Source organism: Adiantum capillus-veneris, chromosome 14 (genome assembly GCF_014529385.1).
Source record: "Adiantum capillus-veneris isolate H3 chromosome 14, ASM1452938v2, whole genome shotgun sequence".
Taxonomy (NCBI): Eukaryota; Viridiplantae; Streptophyta; class Polypodiopsida; order Polypodiales; family Pteridaceae; genus Adiantum; species Adiantum capillus-veneris.
Window position 1 is genome coordinate 120,002,105 of NC_140944.1, and position 24,116 is coordinate 120,026,220.

Consider the following 24,116-nt stretch of genomic DNA (forward strand, 5'->3'; position numbering starts at 1 on the left):
ACAAAGTAATTTCTCAAAAGCACTCTCATTAATTTTTGCTACTCTCAAGTTAATAGGCCAATTCCATTACATAGTTACTAGGCCCAACATTTGTTTTGCCGCAACTGAAGGCAACCTGACCAGTGATCCCTGCCACGTGTCAGCAACTCCTTTCTTCGACGAGTGCTCTCTGTGCGAACTGGGAGACAACGAGAGAGAGATACGGAGAGAGAGAGACAGAGCTAGAGGTGCCATTGTTGATCGACAATAATAAGGGACACTTATCATAATACCCAAAATACCCCTCAAATTTCAAAAATTCCGAATATACCCTTGCATCCTTTTAGCTGGATTTGCCCGTTTGTATAGTATACTGTTTATGACAATGGGCTTGCCAACGGCTGCTGCGTCGAACGAGGAGGTGAGCTTCGCTGTCTCTTTATTTTTGTGTGAGAGGGAGAGTTTGTGGGAAGGAAGAGAGAGAGAGAGAGAGAGAGAGAGAGAGAGAGAGAGGGGATCCGTATGATTTTGGAGGCTTGGCATAGGAGCTTTTCAGCCCCATGGATTTTATGAGTGCACAGGAGGGTTCTTACAACAAATACTTTATATTATCTTGGTTACTAGCACTGGACCAGATGGACTTGGCAGATTTGTGTAGGCTTCCCAAGCTTCTCACGATTGATAGGATCTTATCATTGATGTATCTTGTGGGTATGGGCGTTTTCTCAACGGTTTATTGTACATCTTTCAGGAATTTTCGTATATTTCTTGTATATTGACCCATGGTCTAAGTTTATGTGATGCAAAGAGTAGAAGCTCCACGAGAGAGAGAGAGAGAGAGAGAGAGAGAGAGAGAGAGAGAGAGAGAGAGAGAGAGAGAGAGAGAGAGAGAGAGAGAGAGAGAGCTTGCCACCTTGATGTATACATAGCCCTCGCATTGTACTCCCCGTCTTGTACATCCTTTGGGTGATAGGCCTTTAAGCATCTCCAGAGGTCTTTTTGTACACAGTATGCAACCACTTTTTGTGCAAAAATAAATGGAGAGTGAGTTGTTTGGAGTAGGCGAAAGTTGCCTTCTAGAGAAATAAATGTAGAATGTTAGTGTCCCCTGGACACCATAAATGTAGAATGTCAGTGTCCGCTCGCTGAACATCCAACGTTACAAAGTGAGAACCACTAAATTGATCTCTAGGTGCTGTAGATGGTAGAATAATAATGCTTAAAAGAAGGGCGTTATACTAGAATGGCAAGATAATAATGCATGCAGTTCTAGCTAGCTTCGTCTGTAAGCAACGTGTGATTATTGCGGATCATACAGTGGATATGGTAAGGAGCTATGTTGTGATGCCTAGCTTTGAGACCAGTTTGGAATCTTTTTTTCCTTTTCGTTCGAATTTATCGTCCAAGGATGTGGATTTTTTTGGAAGAAAGTATCTTGATGAATAGAGGTGCATGATGCTACATTTTGCCATGCATAAAGTTACTGATGGCCCGCTTCTTAATCTCTGTTTGCTATACTACAAGAGAGGTAGTCTTGCAAGGGCCGTAGTCCTTTGAACTCTAGTGGTACACTCCTTATCTCGTGATTACTCGTAATGGCAAGACTACTCCTATCAAGCTGTTGCTATCTAGAGTTTTGGAGGATCATCTTCTAGGTAGGAAAGTGAGGGTTCGTTCAGGTTAAATCCTTGTACGTGCACTTTCCAACCTTGGAGAGAACGGGCTTTAGGGTCTGTTAAGAGTTATGACATCTCTTTGGATTTATCTAGTCGGTCTCGGTTTCTCCCAGGGACAGGTGGTAGGGAGTGGGGCCTGTTTTGCATAGTACGAGGGCCGCCTATTTTTGGGCTTCCCATCTCCACTATTGTCCTGTCTCTCGCCTTCGAGCACCCAAAAGTAGAGCCCCAAAAGTACTTTCCTCAAAAGCACTTAACTCCAAAAGCTTTTGGTTCCAAAAGATAGCGCGCAAAAACTACCGAGAACTATTTACGAAAATCTGTATAGCATGCCACGCCAACATTGCAACGCAATTTGCGAAATTTTGTATAGTTTTGTCACGTCAATAGTCCGTAACTGCCATGTCAGCCTGTCAGTGCGTTTTACAGAAGTCTTCCTCAGAGTTCAAGCTTTGGGATTTTTAGGGTTAGGTCCCTTGGTCGGTGGTCAGAAGTTCTTTAGGTTGGTTGGTTCAGCTTCTTTTGTCCACTCGCCCATTTCTCTTCCATATGGGTGTGCCGCGTCATCACTTAGTTACATTCTCTCCTCTTGAAAAAATTGTCATCACCATTGATTATGTGCAAAAACAGCCAGAGGACAAAAACTCTCTTTAGTAGACACTGACTATGTACTCATGCACCAGACCCACCAATTTAACATTTCTACAAAGAAATCAGTCAATGATCAACCACATTTTTGTTGAGGTCTGAGATACAAATCCTGATCATTGTAACCATTTAGCAATCACATTTAGACCGCATTGATCTTTTGACGGATGTCTTGATCTACTAAATCTTGTTACTACTAGATTTATATTCTTTTATTTGACATTTCAACCAAGAAAACCATGTCCATGACCATCTCCGCAAGACAGTACATCCACATAGCATGCAATTCACAAAATCAGACACTTTGGGCCTTCAATTTATGGCCAAAAATTGCTTGTACATTTTGGATCACGATCACTCACAATTTCATCAGGCAAATCATATAATTTGTATAAATGTTCCACAAAGAGCTGAGTTGCTGTTTACGGTGGAACATGTAGAGATAAATGGCGCCATTTTCGTGAGTCGATTGACGACGACCCAAATGGCATCGTGCCCACGGTTGGTTTGGGATAATCCAACTACAAAGTCCATAGAAATGTTGGTCCATTTGCTATCGGGAATTTGCAAAGGATGTAATAATTGTGCGCGTTTTTGTCGTTCAGCTTTGTTGAGCTGACATTGCGCGTATTTCGGCACATACTTTTTAACAAAGACTTTCATGTGCGGCCAATAAAAATACCGGCCAACCAAGGCCAAAATACGGCGTATGGCAGGGTGTCCTGATGTCGTCGACACAACTCCTCACTTTCCCAAACGAACGAAAGAGATCATTCATCATTTGTTTTAAAGTGGCAGGAGTGTTGGTCAACTTAAAGGGTTGGTCAACTTAAAGGGTGAAAGCAAAAACTGGTAATGTCCATACCATGTAGGAAACGCGGTTTTTGGAACATCACGCGGATGTATCCGTATCTAATGGTACCTAGAACGTAGGTCGATCTTGGTGAAATAATGAGCACCCGAGAGTCAATCCATAAGGTAATCCATGCGAGGTAACGAATACTTATTGAGACCTTTTTAATCCATGCAGAAGCGCATTCCTCCATCCTTTTTAGCAAGAGGAACGGAGGCGCCCCACGAAAACTTACTAGGTTCAAAAACCTTTGGCAAGATAGGCTTGAAGCTGCCTGTCACGTGCACATCTAACCCTACGTGTACGTGGATAAGCTACTTCATGACATGGGTTCAGTTCAGTTCAGTCAGCCTAGATTAGGAAGTGTTCTGGCACTTTTGTGAGTCTTTCGCAGACCGTGCATGTCCAGACACTTAGATTAGATGCATATCCTCTGGTTGCACACAGCATGATCAATAGATTACCATTAGAACCCAAAAAGAGCATTTTTACAGTGCATAGACCTCTTTTCCCTATTTTAGCTGATTTTCACTTATTATTTTTAAGCCCCCTTTGTTGGGAACTAGGTAGGGCAATTTTAGCAAGCAAGTATATAAAGAAACCTAGCGCTAGCACTTTCTGGCAGAAGAGGCAACAGGAACACAGCGCTCAACAGGCACCTTCTCAGCAAGACCCCCCCCCCCCCCGCAACAACCCTAGCGTTTTCAGCCATCTGTAAGCCCTAGCGTTTTCATCCCCAGATCAGCCTTGGCGTTTTTGCATTGCAGAGTAGCCGGCAACAGCAGGACCAACAGAAACACTAGCGTTTTTGCAACAAGACTCCAGTTCAGCCCAGATTTTTTATCAGCACAACGGTCAACCTCCTAGTGTTTTGCAGATTCTTTGCGACAAGGCTCAGATTTGCACCAGCGTTTTCAGTTTTCAACATCAAACCTTCCCCGCAGCCGTCCCGGGGCAGGACCATCCTCGGCTGCTAAAAGATCTCTTGGAAGCACTTTTGCTACGAGTCGCTTGGCGAGAGAGGGACATCGTTTCTTGCAAACCCCCCTTCTGGTGCAGACATCCCCTTTGCAACAGTTCCTTGTGGACTGACGAGCTTCGACATTCATCATCGTTGGGATTTCTTTGCCTACGACTTTACACGGTTTCTCGGCGACCCCTCACGAGACTTTGAGGCAGCTTGTTTCAAAGTTCATGTACTGTTCCTTGCAGCTAGAGGGATAGAGGCCCTGGACTTAGCGGTTGGCTTCTCTTTTCTCCTATGCGGCAGGGACCAGCCTGAGTGGACTTTAGACTCAGTGTTGGAGTGGCTGTTGGCACAGGCCCTTGAGTTCTCTCATCACATGGGAGACCTAGGGGTTATGGGCTTGGTTCAGACTCTGTGGCCGTTGGCCAAGTTTTCAGTGACACTTCCAGACTCAGCAAGCTGTTTTCAGTGACACTTCCAGACTCATCACATGGGAGACCTAGGGGTTATGGGCTTGGTTCACTTCTTTGCTGACACGCAGAGCCCGCCATGCGATGTACAATGTACACATACATGAGGACTCCTGGACAGAGGAGGTTGCCTTGCGCACGGCTCGTTCTTCTTGGGCTTGGGCTAGACACTCTTTGCAGTCACGCCTATCTCGGGGACGCTCGGATGTGGATTACTCCCCATCCAAGCCTGCCTCGAAGATAGTACGGTTACCTGCTGTTGCAGCATCAGTTCTCTCCCCATGAGGATCGTCTCATGGAACGTGCAGGGATTTAGGTGGCCCCAGTTTCAACGCCAGAGGGGCCGACTGCGTCAGGAGCTTCAGCGATGCCTTGTGGGAGGAGAGGTTGACCTTCTTATGCTACAGGAGCATCATCTGTGTGAGAGCCGCATTAGACGCTGTGGTCAGCTTTTGCGTGGGCGGTATGAGACATTTTGGTCGGCTGCATTTGGACCTAGTGGCATCCAGGGAGGGGTATGTATGACTATTGCGGACTCTTGGCAGCATGCCATTGTGGACATAGGGATTATTGTTTCTGGTAGGGCTTAGTGGATCACTATGCAGGTTCAGGGTTGCCTCTTGGGCTTCCTGAACATCTATGCGCCCAATGTGGCGAGTGCACGTGCAGAGTTTTGGTCTCACATTGTAGAGTCTCTGTCGTAGGCAGAGCAATGCTGCATTGGGGGTGACTTCAACATGTTGGAGGACCCCTCTGACAGGATTGGAGGTAGCTATACTACTATGCATGGAGTTGAGTTGGCAGCTTGGGAGAGGTTATGTATGACTTTGCGGGTTTCAGATGTGTGGCATTCTGGCTGGGAGTTCTTTTTCGGACCATGCACTAGTGATCCTCACAGTGACAGATAGACAGAGAAGGGGGAGCACGATGCTACACATCCCTGAGAGGGTCTTGCTGGACTCTGCGCTCAGAGAGCGAGTGGTGGCTCTTTGGACAGAGGGCTTAGACATGCAGGACTTTCCTGTTGACAGAGTGGTGTTGGCTTGTACGTCGGGGTCTGAGTTTGAAGCAAGAAGTGGAGAATCTTTCTTGAGATGTGGGAAATCCAGTTTCTTGTGGCTTTTTTCACCACAGAAGAAACATTTTCCCTCTTCCATGTGAGCCTTTAGCTGAGAGGGAGTAAGATATCTTCTTTTCTTAGCTCCCTCTAGCTTTTCTTGATCTTTGGGCTGATCTGAAGGTGGCTTTTGAGAGGAGGTATCTGTCTGGGTAGAGGAGCTTTCTGCTTTGCATGAAAGGTACTAAACTCGTGTTTGCAAAATTCCTAGCAACCAAGGCAGATTGACATCATTATTCACCTACTCCCTTCTTTGTAGGACATCCCCTCTTTCATGCAACATCCTTTTCATGGTTTCTTTTGAAATCCCCTACTTAGCTGTTTCAGACTCCCACAATCGGAATTATCAGCTGATAAGTTCTGTTGTAACTTTGAGATCATAGGTTTCCGTTGGTTTATGCAACTTCTCTCTCTTTTTGAACTTAACTCTTTCCTGAGCTAGGCTTAGACAATGCTCAAAGGTGTTGATGAGGCTTTTGCCATTTAAAGCTAGTTTGAGTTGAAAAATTGCTTCTCTCAAATTCGATGGTCAACACCTTGATGTCACCCAACACTGTTTTTTGTTTGTACAGATTCATGTGGAAGAATGTGGTCAGGCAAGGGTGGTGACTTTGAACAGGCCAAAGCAACTTAATGCTCTCACGCACTTGATGGTATGGCGTGTTACTATGTTATATCTTAGGCTCAATCTATTCCTGTGATGTGCATTGTGGATGCATGAGCACACATTGACCAGTTGAATTTATGTTATCAACTTCCTGGTGGTCTACTTATGGGAATTCTGAGTACCATAGGGTCTTAATGTTTAGGTAGAGAGGTTAAGGCAGCTCTATGAACAATGGGAGTGCGACAATAGAGTTTCTTTGGTCATAATCAAGGTATTTCTTTTAAGTGCAAGTAAAGTTTGTTTTCCTAAGGATACTACAAGCTGAGCATGCTTTTGTCAAAATGCTGTCTATTTGTGGAATTCTAGGGTTCTGGCAGGGCTTTTTGTGCTGGAGGTGATGTTGCAGAAACTTTTCACTTTGCAAAATCAGGCATGCTTCTGTTTAAGTTGTCTTATAAAACAAGCGAAATAAATTTTAAAAAATGCCAATTGTCATGTAAATCTTTTTCTTTCTTGCAAGGAGAATGTCTTGATTGAGAGCTTGAACGCTTTTTCTTGCAAATCAGGATATTGCAGTGTAATCAAGGAAATGACTTTTATGGAAAGCATACTCAACTACATTCTAGGTACCTATGTAAAGCCTTATGTAAGTCTGTGTGAGTGGGCTTCCATACCTTATCATTATCAATAATGTTTCTTGCTCAGTTTCTTGTCTGTTGTGCAATTTCCAGGTGGCTCTTCTTGATGGTATTGTTATGGGAGGGGGTGCAGGAGTCTCCATTCATGGGCCCATCAGGGTTGTTACAGAGAATACTGTATGAATACATCTTTGGCTCAACAGAAAAGAGAATGTGACTTCTTGAATGTATGCAGTCAAGTTTCTAGTGAGGTTAACTCCAAACATGAAAGGATTATGGTTAACCCCATCTGTGAAAAGATTTTCGCTGCTTATGCAAAGCATGAATTTTTGACTAACTGATTTCAAGTAGTTGAGAAAAGTTTACTGCCTAGTGAATTGAAAGTAAAAGGGAATTTTTTCAAAGGAGATGGAATGCCTTGGCTGTGGTCAAAGTAGTAGTAGTATTCGATCCATAAAAGAAGGCATAGGGTTTCGTAATTTCGTGTAGCTTCTTTGTCGTTAAGGATCATAACCCAATGAAAATACGAGGATAATTGAATGAGCAGTGATGTGCTCTGAGGGTGCAATATTGGGGAATTTGCAAGAGTTGGCATGATGCTTAAACAAGTCTTTATGGGCTAGGGCTTCGTATGTGCTTAGTTAATCGGCAAGGTAGAGAACATAGTCAAGGTCTTATGGCAAGGACAATAGATCTATGATAACGTGAGACTATAAGGGGAAGAAGTTTCCTTACTAGTACTTGCCAATGGATTTCAAAGTAATATTGATCTGCTTTGACTAAACACGAGGAAGGTTGGCGTAGTATTCGTAAAGATCATTTGTGAGTATGCATCGAAAATTCTTTTTAAATTCAAAAATTGTGGCTTGCGTACCCATCCAGGACTTGAAGTCAAAAGCCCCTAGAGCATTGGGTAGGCTTTATGAAGCAACAAAGAAAAGAAAGTAAGTAACAAGGTTTTGATCAAGAGTGGCTTGTGCATAGGTTAGTGGGTGTGAGTCCCTTGGTAGATTCTCATGTGGGAGGCTTCATCTTTTTTTACCCACCTAAAATGTTAGTCCCTCCGTTTAGTTCTTTAAAAAATGAGGTGCTGCAGGCAACTTAGTTGGCCACCCATAAGAGTTAGTCCCTCGTAATTAAACTAAGGTTACACGATTGTTGCTCGAATTTGAGAACATTGGTTGTGTAAAATAGCTCTCTGGCAAGTTGATGTATGGACATTGAATTCCTAGACGACTTAATGTGCTTGAGCCTTGATCACCAGAAAGGGTGCATGCAAAGTACATGGAGACATTTGAGATAGTTGGACTTTATTAAAATAGAAGATTTGGTTACAAATTTTGGGTAAGTAGAAAGGGTGCATGCAAGCAACATGCAAAGTACGTGGCATGGTACTAGTAAAAGGGCAAGCTGCTCTTAATATCTCTTCGGTTTTCCCCAACGTAATTCTAAATGAAGATGACTTGTGATATTAGTAAGATAGTAACTTGCAAAGCATATCCAATGATAAGTTGTCGTCGTTTCTTTCTTGAAAGCTCCACAAAGTCATCGACTCAAGTAAGAGTTTAGTGCAAGACATTTGCTGTCACAATTCTTAGAAAAAAAGGGTGCATGAGCAATACCATATTGACTCATTGCACTATCCTGCGGAACAAGAGGTCTCCAGTCAAGCACATGCATAACAAAGTACGTTGTTAGTTTGATTGTTAGAGTTCTCTTATGAAGTTTGCTAAGGAAGTACAAAGTACGAGGGCAAGGATAGCCAAAGAAAAGACAAGTTAGTATCCATGTAGTTGAACAGGAACTTCCGTTGGCTTATTGTTTCCTTGTTTTGGTCAAGAAGACCAGGATCTTTGAGAGTTTAGTTTACTTCGCAGTGGAGATTACTTTATAGTGTGGTATGGGACACATCTGTCGAGTATCTTTATAGCCGAACATGAGTTTAAGCTTTAGCTATCATTGAGGACAATGTATCTTTTGAAAGGGTGGAGAAAATAATAACATACTTTTCACTCCATAGAGAGTCATAGACTAACAACTACTCCAGATATCAGGACCATTATGAATAGTAAAAGAATCTATTGCAAGGGGTAACATGAGGTGCAAGTTGACGTCCTCCCCCCCCCCCCCCACAAAAAAATTTCTCTGCTCGTGTTGGCTCTTCCCACCCTACACCTTCCAGCCCCCAACCTCCCCTCATTCGCTTGCTCCTATTCCGTGTGAGTAGCGTTTTCAATTTCGACGTCACCCTTGCGATTTTCATCTTGCCTTCGCTTCGTTTTTGTTCTCCTTCATAGCAGCAGACACAGATGGAGGATTCTGCACCGCCACAGAGGGACTCGATTTAAGCCCCCTTGCCTGAGTACATGGAATCCACCATGTGACTTGCTCTTTCGTCGATAGAGAAAATGAGCTTAGGGACTGAGGTGACGCGCCTCCAAGCCACCTCTGTTATCTGCAAGATCATCGACACCCGACCTAGCAGAGGGGAGATGCGTGATCTCCTCCAGTTCGCCTTTTAGCAGAGGAGGAAAACATCATCGATGTTCAGCTTCTTGGACATGACTATCATCAGATCGAGTTTGAGACTTTCGAGATGGCGTCCAAGGTCATTGCGATGAGCCCCTTGGCCATCTGAGCAGCCAGAGCTCATTTTTGACAGTGGCGCCATGGCTTCGATTCAACCATCGATGCTCTTGTTGAGGAGGTAGATCTACCCATTTCGGTCTGCTTCCCTGGCCTAAGGAATCAGTGCTCTTGTTTCCGGATCAGTGCTTCATTTGAAGACAAATGGGTCATCTTGCGAAGGCCTGTCCACCGAGGAGGCCCTGAACACAGACCCAATCTACTAAGGTTGGCTAGGCTGAGCAGGCAGAGACACAGGGAGCACAATTGGGCTCCTTCTCTGAGAGCCCAAAAAGAGGAGGGATGGCAGCAGGTTCGTGATCGACGTCGCCAGGGACCACCACGCAAGTTCGGCGCCCCTGGTGGTCAGCCTGCATCGCGCGTGTAGCAGTGGGTTCTCATAGTGAACTGTTTCGACCCTCTACATCAGGACGAGCTGGCGTGCGCCGTGTACCCCTTCCATCTCATCTTCGCCACCAATAGCCCCTCCTCCCTCTCCGCCTACCACCCCTATCCCCCCCCCCCCCCCCCCCCCCCCCCCCCCCCCCAAAAAAAAATAAAAAATAAAAAATCCTCTTGCTACCTCCTCTCCCATCCCACTAGTAGCCCCTATGCTCCCTCTCATACCGCGCAGCTGGCCCAGGGGACATGACCTTCCTGAGAAGCTAGGAGGTCTCTTGGCAGTGCCTTTGTCACGAGCCGCCTGTCACGGGAGGATAGCCATACTTGCGACCTTGACTAGTTACTGAGGAGATGCGTCAAAGACTAGAGATGCCTCTCCAGTTGGAGGAGCTCCCCGAGGCCCTCATGGCACTTCCCGAAGGTAGCTGCTCCGGGGAGGATGATTTGACTCCCAACTTCTTCTTGGAGTACCAGGAGCTGCTTGGTCGGGATCTTTTTAGCGCTTATGAGCACATTTTGTACACTGGAGAGATGCTTGACCAAATGAGTGAGGGTCTGATATACCTTATCCCCAAGGAGGGAGGCTCCTTGGATGAGATTCGGCAGTGGCGGCCCATCACCATTCTCAACTCAGCCTACAAAATCTTAGCAAAGTCTCTTAAGTTTGAGGATTCAGCCGCTACTCGAGAGCATTATATATGAGGTCGAGAAAGGTTTTGTCAAGGAGTGCAAAATCCTTGACGAGGATCTTGTGATACTCCTGGATTTTGAGAAGGCATACGACAGAGTTAACTTGGAGTTCTTGGAGGGCACTTTGCGTAGGATGTGGTTTCTAGATACTTGGATCAGAAGAGTGTCAACTCTCTACAAATGTACGTATAGGCGGGTGCTTTTGGCAGGGGAAAGAGGGAAACGCTTCATGCTCATGCGTTTGGTTAGACAAGGCCGTCCTCTTTCCCCCTTCCTTTTTCTCTTTTATGCTAAGGTGATGAGCAGCTTTTTGACTTCACAGGAGGTTGGTTTGCGTGGATTAGAGCTTCCTATTAGGGGAGATGAGCTGCTGGATGCTGAGTTTGCTGACGACTCATGCATGTACTTGGAGGGTCAGGAGGCCAATCTGGACGGGTGTGAGTAGGCTCTTGAGGTGTTTTGTTGTGCATCGGGAGCACTGATCAAGTGGAGGAAGACAATGGAGTTTTGGGTTGGCAGTGCTCCCACGTCCGTTTCGTCGCCTGGAGAGGGCTTCAGGTGGATTGCCCCAGGGACTCCTATACGTTACTTGGGTTGTCAGGTTGGTTTGGCTGTGTCTCCAGAGCTGCTCTCCTCCTTTTCCAGTAGGAGGAAACTGCTACATTGGAGCTCGGCACGACTTGCTTTGGCTGGCTGGATTGTAGTGGCCAACCAAGTGCTGTTGGCTACTATGTGGTACATCACGTCTTGTTGGATCTTCTCGAGCTCCTGCATTAGCCAGCTGGAGAGGCTGATCAGGAACCTTTTGTGGTCAGGGCGTGACACCCAGTCTGCTTGGGCTAAAGTGTTGTGGTAGGTCATCACGGTTGGCGATTATTGACCCAAAACGACAGAGCAGAGCCCTCCTTGCGAAGCTTGTGGAGCGAGGACGTCTGCCAGGGGAGGAGCCTTGGAAGGAGTTGTTGCTACACTGGATTCGTGCCCGAGTCTTACTTACTGGCGGCCCTTGGAGCCTGCCCATCAAGTGGATCTTCACAGAGATGCGCAAAGTTGGCATGAGTAGGAGTTGGGAGGACAGCTTTGCTGTGAGCCTGCTTAGGCCCTGGGAGAAGCTGCGGAGCGGCCTTGAGCAGCACCGACCCACATGGATTGAGGAGCGCATGAGGCAGCCTCTTGTTTGGAACCCCATGGTCAGCACATAGTGAGGCCACTTGGTTGGTAGCAGGCCTCATGTTTCTTGGGGTCCCATGGAAGAGGGTCCAGACCGTAATTTTGGAGACCAGCTAGAGTTTTGAGGCCTTCCCGAGGAGATTGAGAGCATCCAACTACGAGGATGAGGGGGGTACAGACTACCTGCTGAGTGGCATACCCCTCTTCAGACAACAGCTCCCAGTTGGATGGAGGCTTTCACGCGATTGGAGGCCCTTATTGCAGTTAGGGCTTGCTCAGAGTCAGGCGGCTGCAAGTTTTTTGAGGTTCAGGGAGAGGGTCGTCTTCACAGAGTCTCAGTAGAGGCTTCAGAGGTTGCAAAGTGTCGTTTTCAGAGGATGCGAGTTGTGGGTAACTGTGGGACGACTTGTGTCATAGATCCCGACCCGACAGATCTGGAGTCTACAGGGGGTTAGTGTCTATTAAAAATTGGTGTTGTGTGTATGTTGCAGGTGTAATCCAGCACGATTATGTTTCTTTTACTTTTTTTTTTTTCTTTTTGGGGGTGGGGTGGGAGGGGGGTGGTCTTAATATGGTGGTTGTCACGATTGTACCTTACTGCACAGAGTCGAGCCGATTGGCAGCAGAACGTGAATGCCGGCGTGATTCTGGTGACTTTACAGGCTGATGACATGGCATATTGTATGGAACATACTGACGAGGCAATTTTAAGCTGGAGGGTGCTTTGGGTTCCAATCAAATTAGTAGATTATAAGGTGCTTTTGATGTACGTGTAAATAGCAGTTCAAGTGAGTTGCTTGTGGGTGCCAAGTGCCTGTAAGCAAGAGGCCTAGCACTCAGATTATGTGAGTAGGCTGACACAAGCAGTTGTAGCGGTGATAGTTCCTAAATATAATAGGAAATACCGCAAGGGATTCTTGATGAGGGGCAAATCTCTGTGAGTGGGGAACTCCACCCCACTGTCTCTTGAATCAAGTGTTCTCTTTCAGTTCACTTTGCTGTTTTCCCATCAGTTTTGGTATTGTTGCATTGTTTTACTGCCTTATCAGGCGACTTACCGATTTTCAATACTCATCAAAAGCTGTTATTCACAAGCCTTGCCTCATGATTCTGCATTCTATATGTGCCCGTTTTATGTCAGGTTCCTGCACCGTAATGTTATTGTTTTAAACACTCCCTAACCATCAACATGGCTACCAAGTGACAAGGGTCTTATGGCTGTATATTTTGTAAGATGGCTATTAACTGAGTCCAAAGATAGTATTAGTTAGAGGGTAATGAGTTGGTATATGTTATGTTGACAAAGGGAGCTCTATGAGTGTCTTGTTTTCCTGTTTGGAGACACTCTGTGTGGATAGGTATGATTCAGAGTTTGCAGTATAAGATTTGTACATGGCAGCAAGACCTTACCTCTTCTAGCGGCACTGCTTGTTTTTTCTTGAAATCTTTAATTTATGTACTTCACGTCATATCAAGATTGCATCAAATCTGGATCGATGTGCTTCTACAAACCGTGGTCTCCCCAGGAAGCGTTTCGTTCAGTATCTGACATTGGATTAGTCATCTGCAGGTTTTTTCGATGCCAGAAACTGTTCTTGGATTCCATCCAGACATTGGAGCTTCGTACTTTCTTTCCCACCTACCTGGCCATTTAGGTAATGAAGAAGCTATTGAGCTTTATAGCAGTTTTGAAGTATGTAGTTATGGTGGAAACACTCTTGTTTGCAGGGATACCCATATAAACTTGGCATTTTCATTTGTGGACATTCATGCACATATATTTCGTCTCCTTAATGTTTATGTCATCACTATAATTAATTATACTGAAAAATCTATTCACAAGCTTATGTATCCCTGGATTTTGTGGTGTACAAATCTTTCTGTTCTAGTTAAAGCTTTCGTGGAAATAGTCTGGCTTGTACAGGAGTGCACAGATGAAGTTGGCATCTTCTGTCTACTGACGTTGATGCACATAGATTCTGCCTATTTGAAAGTGTCCATGTTTTTGTGCTGCTTGACTTGTTTATTGTATGATTCCCTCGATTAAGTTGTGGTCTTTCTCTGACCCTTCTCACATTTTGTGACTGATGTCCTTATGAAGTATTATACACATGCAGATAGCTTGCAGAGACTTTTGGACATGTTTTAGTGTTTGTAAACTTCTCAATCAATTCAAAATTTATTGAAGCAAGGTCGTGTACATTAGGAGAATATGCAGGTTTGACTGCTGCCCGCTTAGATGGAGCTGAAATGCTAGCATGTGGTCTTGCAACTCATTTTGTGCCTTCAAACGTAAGTGCTTTAAGAATTTACGTAAAATGTATATTTTTATCAATTCACAAGAGTTTTCTAAAGTATATTTTGTACTGTTTTTCTTCTTTATAGCTTTTGTTCTTGATGTCTCTTCCTCCTCGCTCCATTCTTGGCAGACATTGCATACATTTCTAATTTTGGTGGCCTCTCTTCGCTTCCATTGCTTGTTCAGAGAGGGTTTTGGACTGCTTTCTAGAGTCATGGAGTATGAGGACGAGAGATGTTTGGAATTGTTCTTGCTACACTGATCGACCGAGCGACTAAGCTTGGGAGATCCAGGCGCCCACGTTTGAGGACTACACACCATCAACGGAGACTACATCAGCAGATTCGGGTCACCCTGGCCCGATATGCACGACGCCCCGTCAGACTACCATGGAGGAGATTGATGCGATCTGCCAACGACCGATGATGGACTTCCTTTGATCCTGACGAGGATTGTATATCATGCTCACTCTTGTATCTACCCTTGCATCACTTCTATCTCAGCCCTGTATCAGCCTTTGTATCATATATTGTATGAGCCCCAATTGGAGTTGTACTCAGAGCAATCTCAAGCTTTAAAGTGCCCCAATTGGAGTTGTTCTCTTTAGGTTATGACTAGTTCTCTGCAGGGGTATGGCTATGGCAACCTAGTGGCAAATTGTGTGCAGAGAGATTGGGAGGGCATGTATCTATGAATTGTGGAATTGATGTTGAAGTTGTGGGTTTGTGATGTTCAATGGTGAAAGGGGAGGCCCTTTGTCTTCATATGCATTGGTCGGCATGTGCTGTAAATCCATGCTTTGGTAGGGTTTTGCTCCTATGTGACATAGTCTCTTGGGTAGGTGACGGCCAGTAAATTCCCAAGGGGACTAGTCTTGTTTGACTTGTGGTGTTTCAAAGGGATTTTCCGAAGCTTTTTGTGTTCTTGTAGTGCTCTTTCAACCCTCTTGGGTGACATCGCTATAGAGGCGTTCCCGAAGCTTTATAGGAATTTTATTAAAGTATCTTTGTGGCCCGACCCCGGACTTATTAGCCACTATCACCCTTACTTCATTGCACATTGGGCGCGCTCCCGCCATCTGCATCGCTCTGTGTTATAGGACATAAACCATAAAGATCACTTGCAAGAGACGGATCAAGGATTTTTCAAGCTGTTGTTTTTCTCAGAGGCAGTGCCATGCAGTGGTGGAAGTCTATAGCTACCAAGCCGCATACTCCAAGGACTTGGCAAGCTTTCAAGAAAATTTTTGCCCGAAGTTATATGCCTTCAGACATCTTCTTTCAGAGTGTAGCTTTGAAAGAGTGGGGTATCCTGAAATGCTTGCCACGGAAACCCTAGCAGATTACAATTTGAAATTTCTTGGAACATCTTTCAATAAGTGTCTCTTTCTGAGCTGATAACCTTGGAGATCTAGTGTGATTGCTATGTCTTAGGACTGCCATCACCGCCACAGGAACACTGCCTGTCAAGGCTTGTTTCGAGTATTCAAGAGCTTATGGACCATGCTGCAGTCGGCTACAACCTTATGGAAGAAATCTAGCCCTAATTTTGGTGCAGGTTCCAGGATGGAAAGCCGGTCGTCTTTTTGAGTTCGACTGATGTTGAGATTGCTTTTAAAGTTTGAATTTTGTCTGAGAATCTGTTTGAGAACTTGTTTAGTGTTCTTGTTTGGAATTTGTTGGAAATGGATGGTATTTGTTTTAAACATGTCTTGTTTGCCCTAATTTTGGTGCAGGTTTCAGGATGGAAAGCCAGTCGTCTTTTTGAGTTCGACTGATGTTGAGATTACTTTTAAAGTTTGAATTTTGTCTGAGAATCTGTTTGAGAACTTGTTTAGTGTTCTTGTTTGGAATTTGTTTGAAATAGATGGTATCTGTTTTAAACCTGTCTTGTTTGAAATGGATGGTATCTGTTTTAAACCTGTCTTGGTGCCGATTTGAACTGTTTGACTCTGGTTTGAACACTTGTTTCAATAATTGGTGATTTACTCCTGGGTAGAGTAGTGAACTGATGTTTGAGAATGCTTGCACATACGACCCTTGTGGTTATTTGCGGGGGAGTATTAAGAAGTTTGAGTAGTGGTTACTCTCAGCACCTCCAAACGATGTAGGTTGTGGTCTGGGGGTGTTTCGTTGTAAAAGACCTGTATATCTCCCGGCCCATACCTTTTTAGGTTATGCGGGAGGAGTGATGAGGGAGTCGTTGAACAGCTCATGGCCCAGACCTGGATGGTTATTAGCGGGGGCAGTGTTCATCGACGACTTTATGTTTCTATGTCTTGTAACATGCATATGTGAGCATTTGTGTTGCATTGTGATGTGCCAACCACTGAGTTTTCCTTATTGGATGAGATACTTCTGGAAAACCAACGACCCAGGATATCAAGAGCTCCAGTCTGGAATGAGACTCCTTATTGGATGAGAGATACTTCTAGGAAACCAACGACCCAGGATATCAAGAGCTCCAATTTGGAATGAGACTCCTTATTCGATGAGATTCTTTTGGAAATCAACAACCCAGGAAATCAAGAGCTTCGATTTGGAATGAGAAAATTGATTGTCCCTTGGATTGTCCCTCCCAAAAGGGGTGCCAAGGTTTGGGGCGAGTGCTCCCCGTCTTGTGTCGTGCATCTCTTTTTGTTCAGTTGTTATTTGAAGTGCTTAAAGTTGTTTAGTCTGTTCTTTTCCGTTGGCACATGGTGCCCGTCCCGTGACAACAACCAGCTGCGTTATCCTTTTTAAACTCCGGGGGGGAGGGGTGGGGGCTTTTAATATTTAGGCCCCATAGGCAAAACCTTATAAGTTGGGCAGACTTTAGTTTCTTTCTTTTAATAAGTTAGGCCTCTCGGCGGACACTCATAAGTTGGGATCCCTTTAGTTTCTTTCTCGTCTTCTTGGTTTTAGGGCCCTCAGCCGAAATTTGCAAAACACAGCCCAGCTAGCCCGAGACCCGAAGGCCACTTAGATGATCACAAATGCAGACATCATTTAGAGAGAACTGTCCACGGCACATAGGTTTTGACTTTGACGAAGAGATTGGTACGGACCACCTCTCTAGGGAGAGGAAGTCTGTGACTGGGCAAACGAACACATGAATCACATGCGTCTATGACCTCGACGTTGAAACCCTAACCCTAAAATCCGTCATATACCGCCTTCTAAAATTAAAGCAATTGCCCTTGATTGAAGTGTGTAACAAAGAGAACATTTATCAGTTAGAAATGCTTAGTAATGCAATGCTTTCATTTTTTATGAAGAAAATAAATCTTTCAAATGGCCGAATTAATAACATCTTACTCCCAAAATATGGAAAGTATGTCACGGGTGTACACCATTCCAATGTCTATAAAATGACAATGGATCTCATTAGAGGCAAGTTCCCAACTGATGTCTCTTTGGATACGATCGTTCATCCCAAGTCTATGGAGAGTCATATGAAGTGAACATCTACCTCTTGATATAAAGGAAGCATGCCTTCGGTCATATCTATCAAAATGCATACATCCAAAATTCAAGCCAATCCAAAAGCTTCTTTATATAATTGTATCAGATCATCATGCTCTGTCAGTTCCTCAAAATTCATCGATTGAGCATCCATTGGTGGATAGTTTCTGAACTTCACCAGAAATCTTGGTGTTGTTTTTTCTCAAGTGGTGCGGTCTTTATGAGCAAGTATTTGTTCCAGGATCAAAATCTCTTCAAGCTCCTCTATCTCTGGTTGAGCTTCATCTGAAGACTCAGCCGATAAGTCTCCTTTGAATGGTTTAAGAAGGCTGACATGGAAGGCATTGTGAATTTTCCAATTAGAAGGTAAGTCTAGGTGGAAGGAAACGTCATTAATGCATTGGATGACATGAAATGGGTCATCATATCGTTCACTGAGATTGGGGTACAACCTTTCTTTGCCTTTCTTTTTCCTTAGTCTTGTGTTCTCAAATCGAAGTAGGACCCAATCACCTACTTTGATATCCAGTTGCTTCCTGTGTTTGTCAGCATCGCGCTTTTGCTTGTCCTGAGACTTTTGTAAAGCTTCTTCAACCTTTGTGTATGCAAGATCCAAGTCCTGCACAAATTTGTCTGCCTCAAAAATCTGATCCTTTGTAAGCATTATCGATGGAACTTTGCATGTTCCCTCAATGATCTCGAAGGGTGCCTTTCCTGTCGACAGTGTGTGGTGTTTTGGTAAGCAAACTCCATCAGTGGTAAGTATTTCTCCGGTAAGTTCTTATGATCTAAGACATAGGTCTTGAGAAGGTCAAGGGAGTTTGCATTTTCTGATTGACCATCTGTCTGCAGATGAAATGATGGCAAGAACGTCAATATAGCGTTGATGTTGTCAAAGAAAGCTCTCCAAACAGGCTTGTCATTTGTGGATCTCGGTCACTAACTATTGATTTGGGCATCCCATGTAGTTGAAAGATATGCTGTCAGGATAGAGTTGTCATTCTATCTGCTTCGATGGTTTTCCTAATGGGAATGAAGTGAGCTTGTTTACTGAAGCTGTCATTTATAGTCCAAATTCCATTGTAGCCCGATGATGTTGTCAGTAAGTCGAAGATGAAGTCCATTGCAATGCTTTCCCAAGGTTGAGTAGGGATAGGAAGATGTAACAAACTGGAAGCTTTCTGCTATTCGTACTTCACTTTCTGACAGGGGATACATTCAACAACATACTTTTCGACATCTTTGCGAAGCGTAGGCCAATAGAAAAATGTGTCAATGGCAAGGGCTGTTGGGTGAATACCGCGATGTCCTACATATGGTGGGGCATGGGATTCAAGCAAGATCTTGTGTTGAAGAGCATGTGCAAAACAAAGTTTCCTATGAAACAGAAGATATCCATCTTTCAATGTGTAGCTTGGAATAGAGAATCCAGCCATCGATCGTTCAAAGGTATTTGTGACCTGGGGATCTGAGTGATATAGATCCTTCAAGTCATCAAGCTCTGGGTGAGTAGCAATGGTAACTGAAGCGGCATACGGTCATCGCGAAAGAGCATCTCCTACTTTATTGTTTTTGCCTTTTAGGGAGTGAATCTGAAAGTGGAAAAGGGATAAGAAATTTGCCCATCTCATTTACTTCTTGGAGATTTTGGTTTGATCCATAAAGTAATGGAGGCTCTGATCGGTCTCAACAAAAAACATGGCTCCAATGAGGTAACGTTTCCAAGATAATAGAGCATGCAACACAGCAAGCAATTCCTTTTTATATACGTTACCGGATTTTCTTTTAAGGGCGTAGGTGCTGACTCTTGTAGGCCACCACATGCCCATCTTGCTCAAGTAGAGCTCCCAAGCTAGTACAACACACGACATTCAATTACAAAAGGCTTTTGTAAATAGGGAAGAACCAATATGGGATCAGTGGAAAGTTTATGTTTCAGTGTGTCAAAACCTCAGATTTTTGTAGGGGTCCATCTGAAGATAGCTCCTTTCTTGGTTAATCATGCAGTGGGGCGGCAATAGATGCAAAATGTGCAATAAATTGCCGGTAATAAGCGTCAACTTTCAAGGCCCAAAAAAGGGGAACCTCATGAACAAAAGTGGGGCCACTCATGTATCGCCTTTACCTTTTCGGGATCCATTCTAACCTCCTTTGCCGATATGATATGTCCGAGGTAGTGAATCTGTTTCATGAAGAACTCGCATTTCTTCCGATTGATAACAAGTTTATGGTTGCAGAATTCCTCAAATACCAAAGCTAGATGTTGTCGATGTTCGTCTTCATTCTTGGAGAAGATAATCAAGTCGTCAAAGAAAGCTCCAACAAAGTCATGATGTTTTTGGAAAATACGCTCCATCATTCGATTGAAGGTGGCGGGACATTTGTCAATCCAAAGGGCATGATAAAAAATTCATAAAGTCCAAAAGTGGTACGAAATGTTGTCTTTGATATGTCAGTGGGGTGAATGCGAATGTGATGGTAGCCACTCTTCATGTTGATACAACTGAAGCAAGAAGAGCCTTGAAGCCAATCTAGGATGTCTGCATGAAGGGACTGGGAGGGTTCTCTTGTTGAGCCGTGTGGTCGATCTATTTCCCCTCCATGTTGATTGGATCGTGCTTCTGATTGCAGAGAGCAATGAAGCAGACTGTGTTCGGACGGAAAGGTAGAGTCTACACACTCGACAACACATTAAGTACTCAAAAACAACTAAAACAACTCAGTGAGAGAATGAAAGAAAATCCACACGGGAACACACGGAGTGGCAGAGTTCCACCCTAAGTCATAGTGGCCCAAAGACTGGCGCCCCTTTCAATATTTCTTTATTATTGATTTGCCAAATTCCAAATCTCGAGGGTCCAACTCTCAGAAGCTCTACATTCTTCAAGAGTGGCCCAGAGGATGCTTATAAACAATACAAGGGTTGCCAAGAGCAGAGCTCAAAAATCAGCAGGTCTAAAAGCATTCTATCCAAAAGCATCTGCTTTCTAAAGCTGGCGTCAAATCTGTTTAGCCCAATGTGGTCGCCCAGGTAAGTGGGCGGGCCGCCAGCTATGTACACATATTCTTTTGTAAAAACCTAATAAGAACTCAGTATGCTCTACACATTACAGTAGAGCGAGTTCACCATATCGTCGTGCTCTTCTTCTCGCACTCTCTCGCGTCGCACTTCCGCTCGTACTCCTTCAACTGGTATCAGAGCTCAGATCGAGGCTCGGGGCAGCACTGCAGGAGGCTAGAGTCACCAACTCAGATTGGAGTGAAATTCGACAGGCGAAGACACGGCCCCAAATCTCAGAATTTCATTCTGCGGTCATCTCGGCCACCGTTCGGCTTCGACAAAGTTCTGCGCAGGCCATTTTCGACTACGTGGTCTCAGCGGGTGCAGATCCGACTCTGCAAATTTGGGTTTTTTGGCCTACGACTGCAGGTGCTGAGGATATCGACACTCCCAGAGTGTTGATTTGTGGCTGTCTACACATCGAAGGACGGCTCACAGTTCTTGGAGGCGTGTCACATACGACACGGGCGCATCTACACAGACTGTAGGCGACATCCACTAGTTCATCAGGTGATATTGGTTCAGAGGTCAGTTTACAAGGGAAACTCTACCGAATTTTTCCCAGGAAAGTAAACCACTGTGAAGTGTAGCTATGGCTGGATCACAGGACACTGCTCTTTACAATATCAAGAAGCTGGATGGAACCAATTTCCCATTGTGGAAGAAGCAGATTTGGCACGTGTTGGTACAAAAGAAGCAGATAAAACTTATAAAGCTCAAGGGGATAAAACCAGAAGATATGGACGAAGATGAATGGAGCGAAATGGATGAATTGGCACTTTCTACCATTATGCTGACTTTGGCAGAAAGCGTTTACTTCAATGTAGCAGACGAGATGTCGGCTTATCAAGCATGGTTAAAGCTGAGTGATCTTTATGAGAAGCAGAGTGCTGCTTCACGAGTATACTGGCTTAAGAAGCTTGTTGACTTGAAGATGAAAGAAGGGACACCTATGTCCAATCATCTGAATGAATTCAACACAATCTATAGTGAGTTGTCAGCTCAAGGTGTCAAGTTTGATGAACCTGTTAGAGCTATGTTCCTGTTGATCACATTGCCGGAAAGTTGGGACACTTTTCGCACAGCTTTGAGTAATTCTGCACCTCCAGATGGTTTGAACATAGCAGGTGTAGAAGGAAGTCTGCTTACTGAAGAAACCAATAGAAAGACAATGGACAAAGGCAAAGGAACAGCCTTAGTTGTCAGGGGAAGGACCAAAGAAAAGTACAAAGGTGGAAAGAGGAATCAGTCTCGTAGCAAGTCCCGCAGTGCTAAAGGCAAGAGTGACATAGAATGCTACCATTGTGGCAAGAAGGGTCACATGAAAAGAGACTGCAGAGAATGGAAAGCAGAAAAAGGCAAAGAGAAAGCTGAAGACCATGGTGAGAAGAACAAGTCCTCAGTGAAGATTCAAGAAATAAATGTGACAAACACTGTTGCAGAGGATGACAGTCTAGTGTCAGGAGACATCTACTTCTTGAAGAATACAATGGACTCAGCTCTTCTTACAGCATTTGATGGAAATGCACTGAGTGACTGGATTATAGACTCAGGGGCATCACTTCATGTGTCTCCAAACAAGGAGTGGTTTACCTCTTATGTGACCACTAAAGATTATGTTCGGCTAGGCAATGGGCAGACATGTGAGATCTTAGGTGTTGGAGATGTTCAATTGAAGTTTCAGAATGGCTCTTCTTTCACGCTGAAGAATGTGAGACATGTTCCCGCAATTACAAAGAGCTTGATCAGCACAGGTTTACTTGATGATGCTGGCTACGTCACCACTTTTGGACAGAACATGTGGAAGATATCCAAGGGTTCTATGACAGTAGCACATGGAGTAAAGTCTGGAGGACTTTACATGATTTATGTATCAAATGTCTCTAAAAATGTAATCAATGTAACCGAGCAGCCGAACGTTTCTTTGTGGCATAGCCGGTTAGGACATATGTCCAAGAAGGGAATGGAAATCTTGTCTCGTTTTGGTTATTTGCCTGGCTTTTCATTTAATGATTTTGAATTCTGTGAACATTGTCTGTATGGTAAGCAAACACAGTAGCCACATAAGCATAGAAGCAGTAGAAGAGATACACAGTTGGCACTTGTTCATAGTGATTTGTGTGGACCTATGCCTAACCTATCTCTAGAGGGAGCTTCTTACTTTATGACATTTATAGATGATTACTCGAGGAAAGTATGGGTTTACTTTCTCAAGCACAAGGATGAAGCGTTTAGTGTTTTCAAAACGTTTGTGACACTTGTGGAGGCTCAGAGTGGCAAGAAGCTTAAATGTTTACGCACTGACAATGGTGGAGAGTATGTTTCAAAGGCCTTTCAGGACTTTTGTGAGTCAAAAGGTATAAAACGTGAACTTACTGCTCCTTACAATCCTCCTCAAAATGGTGTTGCTGAGAGGATGAATAGGACCATACAAGAGAAGGTCAGAAGTATGTTGTCTAATGCACAGCTGCCAAATGGGTTTTGGGCTGAAGCTGTATCAATAGCTGTTCATCTTGTAAATAGATCTCCTAGCAAGGTTTTGCAGAAGGATTCAGTGCCAGAGATGGTATGGACAGGCAAAATGCCCTCATACAAGCATCTCAGAGTCTTTGGCTGTGAGGCATATACTCACGTTCCAAAGGAATTTAGGAACAAACTTGAGCCAAAGAGTAGAAAGTGCATCTTTCTAGGCTATGGTAATTCTGGTGAGATGGGGTACAGACTTTGGGATCCCGAATCCAGAAAGGTTGTCCGCAGCAATGATGTTCACTTTAATGAATCCAAATATCATTCTAAACCAGAAAGGGTTGAGGAGATTAGAAGAGTTGTCTTCCAAGAAGATGGACCTGCACGTGCAAGACAAAATGTCAGGGCTTAAGAGGAGCAAGGACAGGATAGAGTGGAACCACAGGTTGTGGCTGAGCCTGAGCCACCTATTGTGCGTAGATCTGGACGTGTCACGCGACCTCCTGATAGGTTTGTTCCATCTATGAACTATGTCATGTTGATTGATTGCAATGAGCCTTCATGTTACAAGGAAGCAGTGCAAATGAAGGACTCCGGGAATTGGCAATTGGCCATGCAGTCAGAGATGACAGCTCTGCATAAAAACAAGACATGGAAGCTAGTTAAATTACCACAGGGCAAAAAGGCTCTACCTTGTAAATGGGTTTACAGGTATAAGATCACCGCTCATGATAGTCAGCCAAAGTACAAAGCAAGGCTTGTTGCCAAGGGCTTTAAGCAAGAACAAGGCATTGACTTTGATGAAGTCTTCTCTCCGGTGGTCAAGATGACTACATTGAGATGCTTTCTTGCATTGGTTGCCATATTAGATTTGGTGTTGCACCAAATGGATGTCAAGACAGCGTTCTTGCATGGTGATTTAGATGTGGAAATTTACATGCAGTAGCCAGAAGGGTTTGTTGAGAAAGGCAAGGAAGATTGGGTATGCCAGTTGTTAAAGAGTCT

At 44.3% G+C, this 24,116-nt stretch overlaps 1 protein-coding gene across 7 annotated transcripts in view; it reads left to right on the forward strand.

Moving 5' to 3' along the window:
• The first annotated feature begins 274 nt into the window (after positions 1-274).
• The window catches only part of LOC147443031 (3-hydroxyisobutyryl-CoA hydrolase 1-like), a 53,287-nt gene continuing 29,445 nt past the window's right edge, over positions 275-24,116 (forward strand). Inside the window, exons 1-8 of one of the 7 annotated variants that reach the window (XM_086528978.1) lie at positions 275-400; positions 6,283-6,363; positions 6,520-6,588; positions 6,684-6,747; positions 6,884-6,943; positions 7,023-7,132; positions 13,413-13,497; positions 14,061-14,134. In XM_086528978.1, coding sequence (XP_086385104.1) covers positions 359-400; positions 6,283-6,363; positions 6,520-6,588; positions 6,684-6,747; positions 6,884-6,943; positions 7,023-7,132; positions 13,413-13,497; positions 14,061-14,134 — 585 coding nt within the window. In that variant the 5' untranslated portion in view covers positions 275-358. Of the gene's footprint in view, positions 401-522; positions 691-6,282; positions 6,364-6,519; positions 6,589-6,683; positions 6,748-6,883; positions 6,964-7,022; positions 7,133-13,412; positions 13,498-14,048; positions 14,135-24,116 lie in introns of those variants that run through there. The other 6 variants (XM_086528976.1, XM_086528973.1, XM_086528977.1 and 3 more) reach the window with 6 other exon arrangements.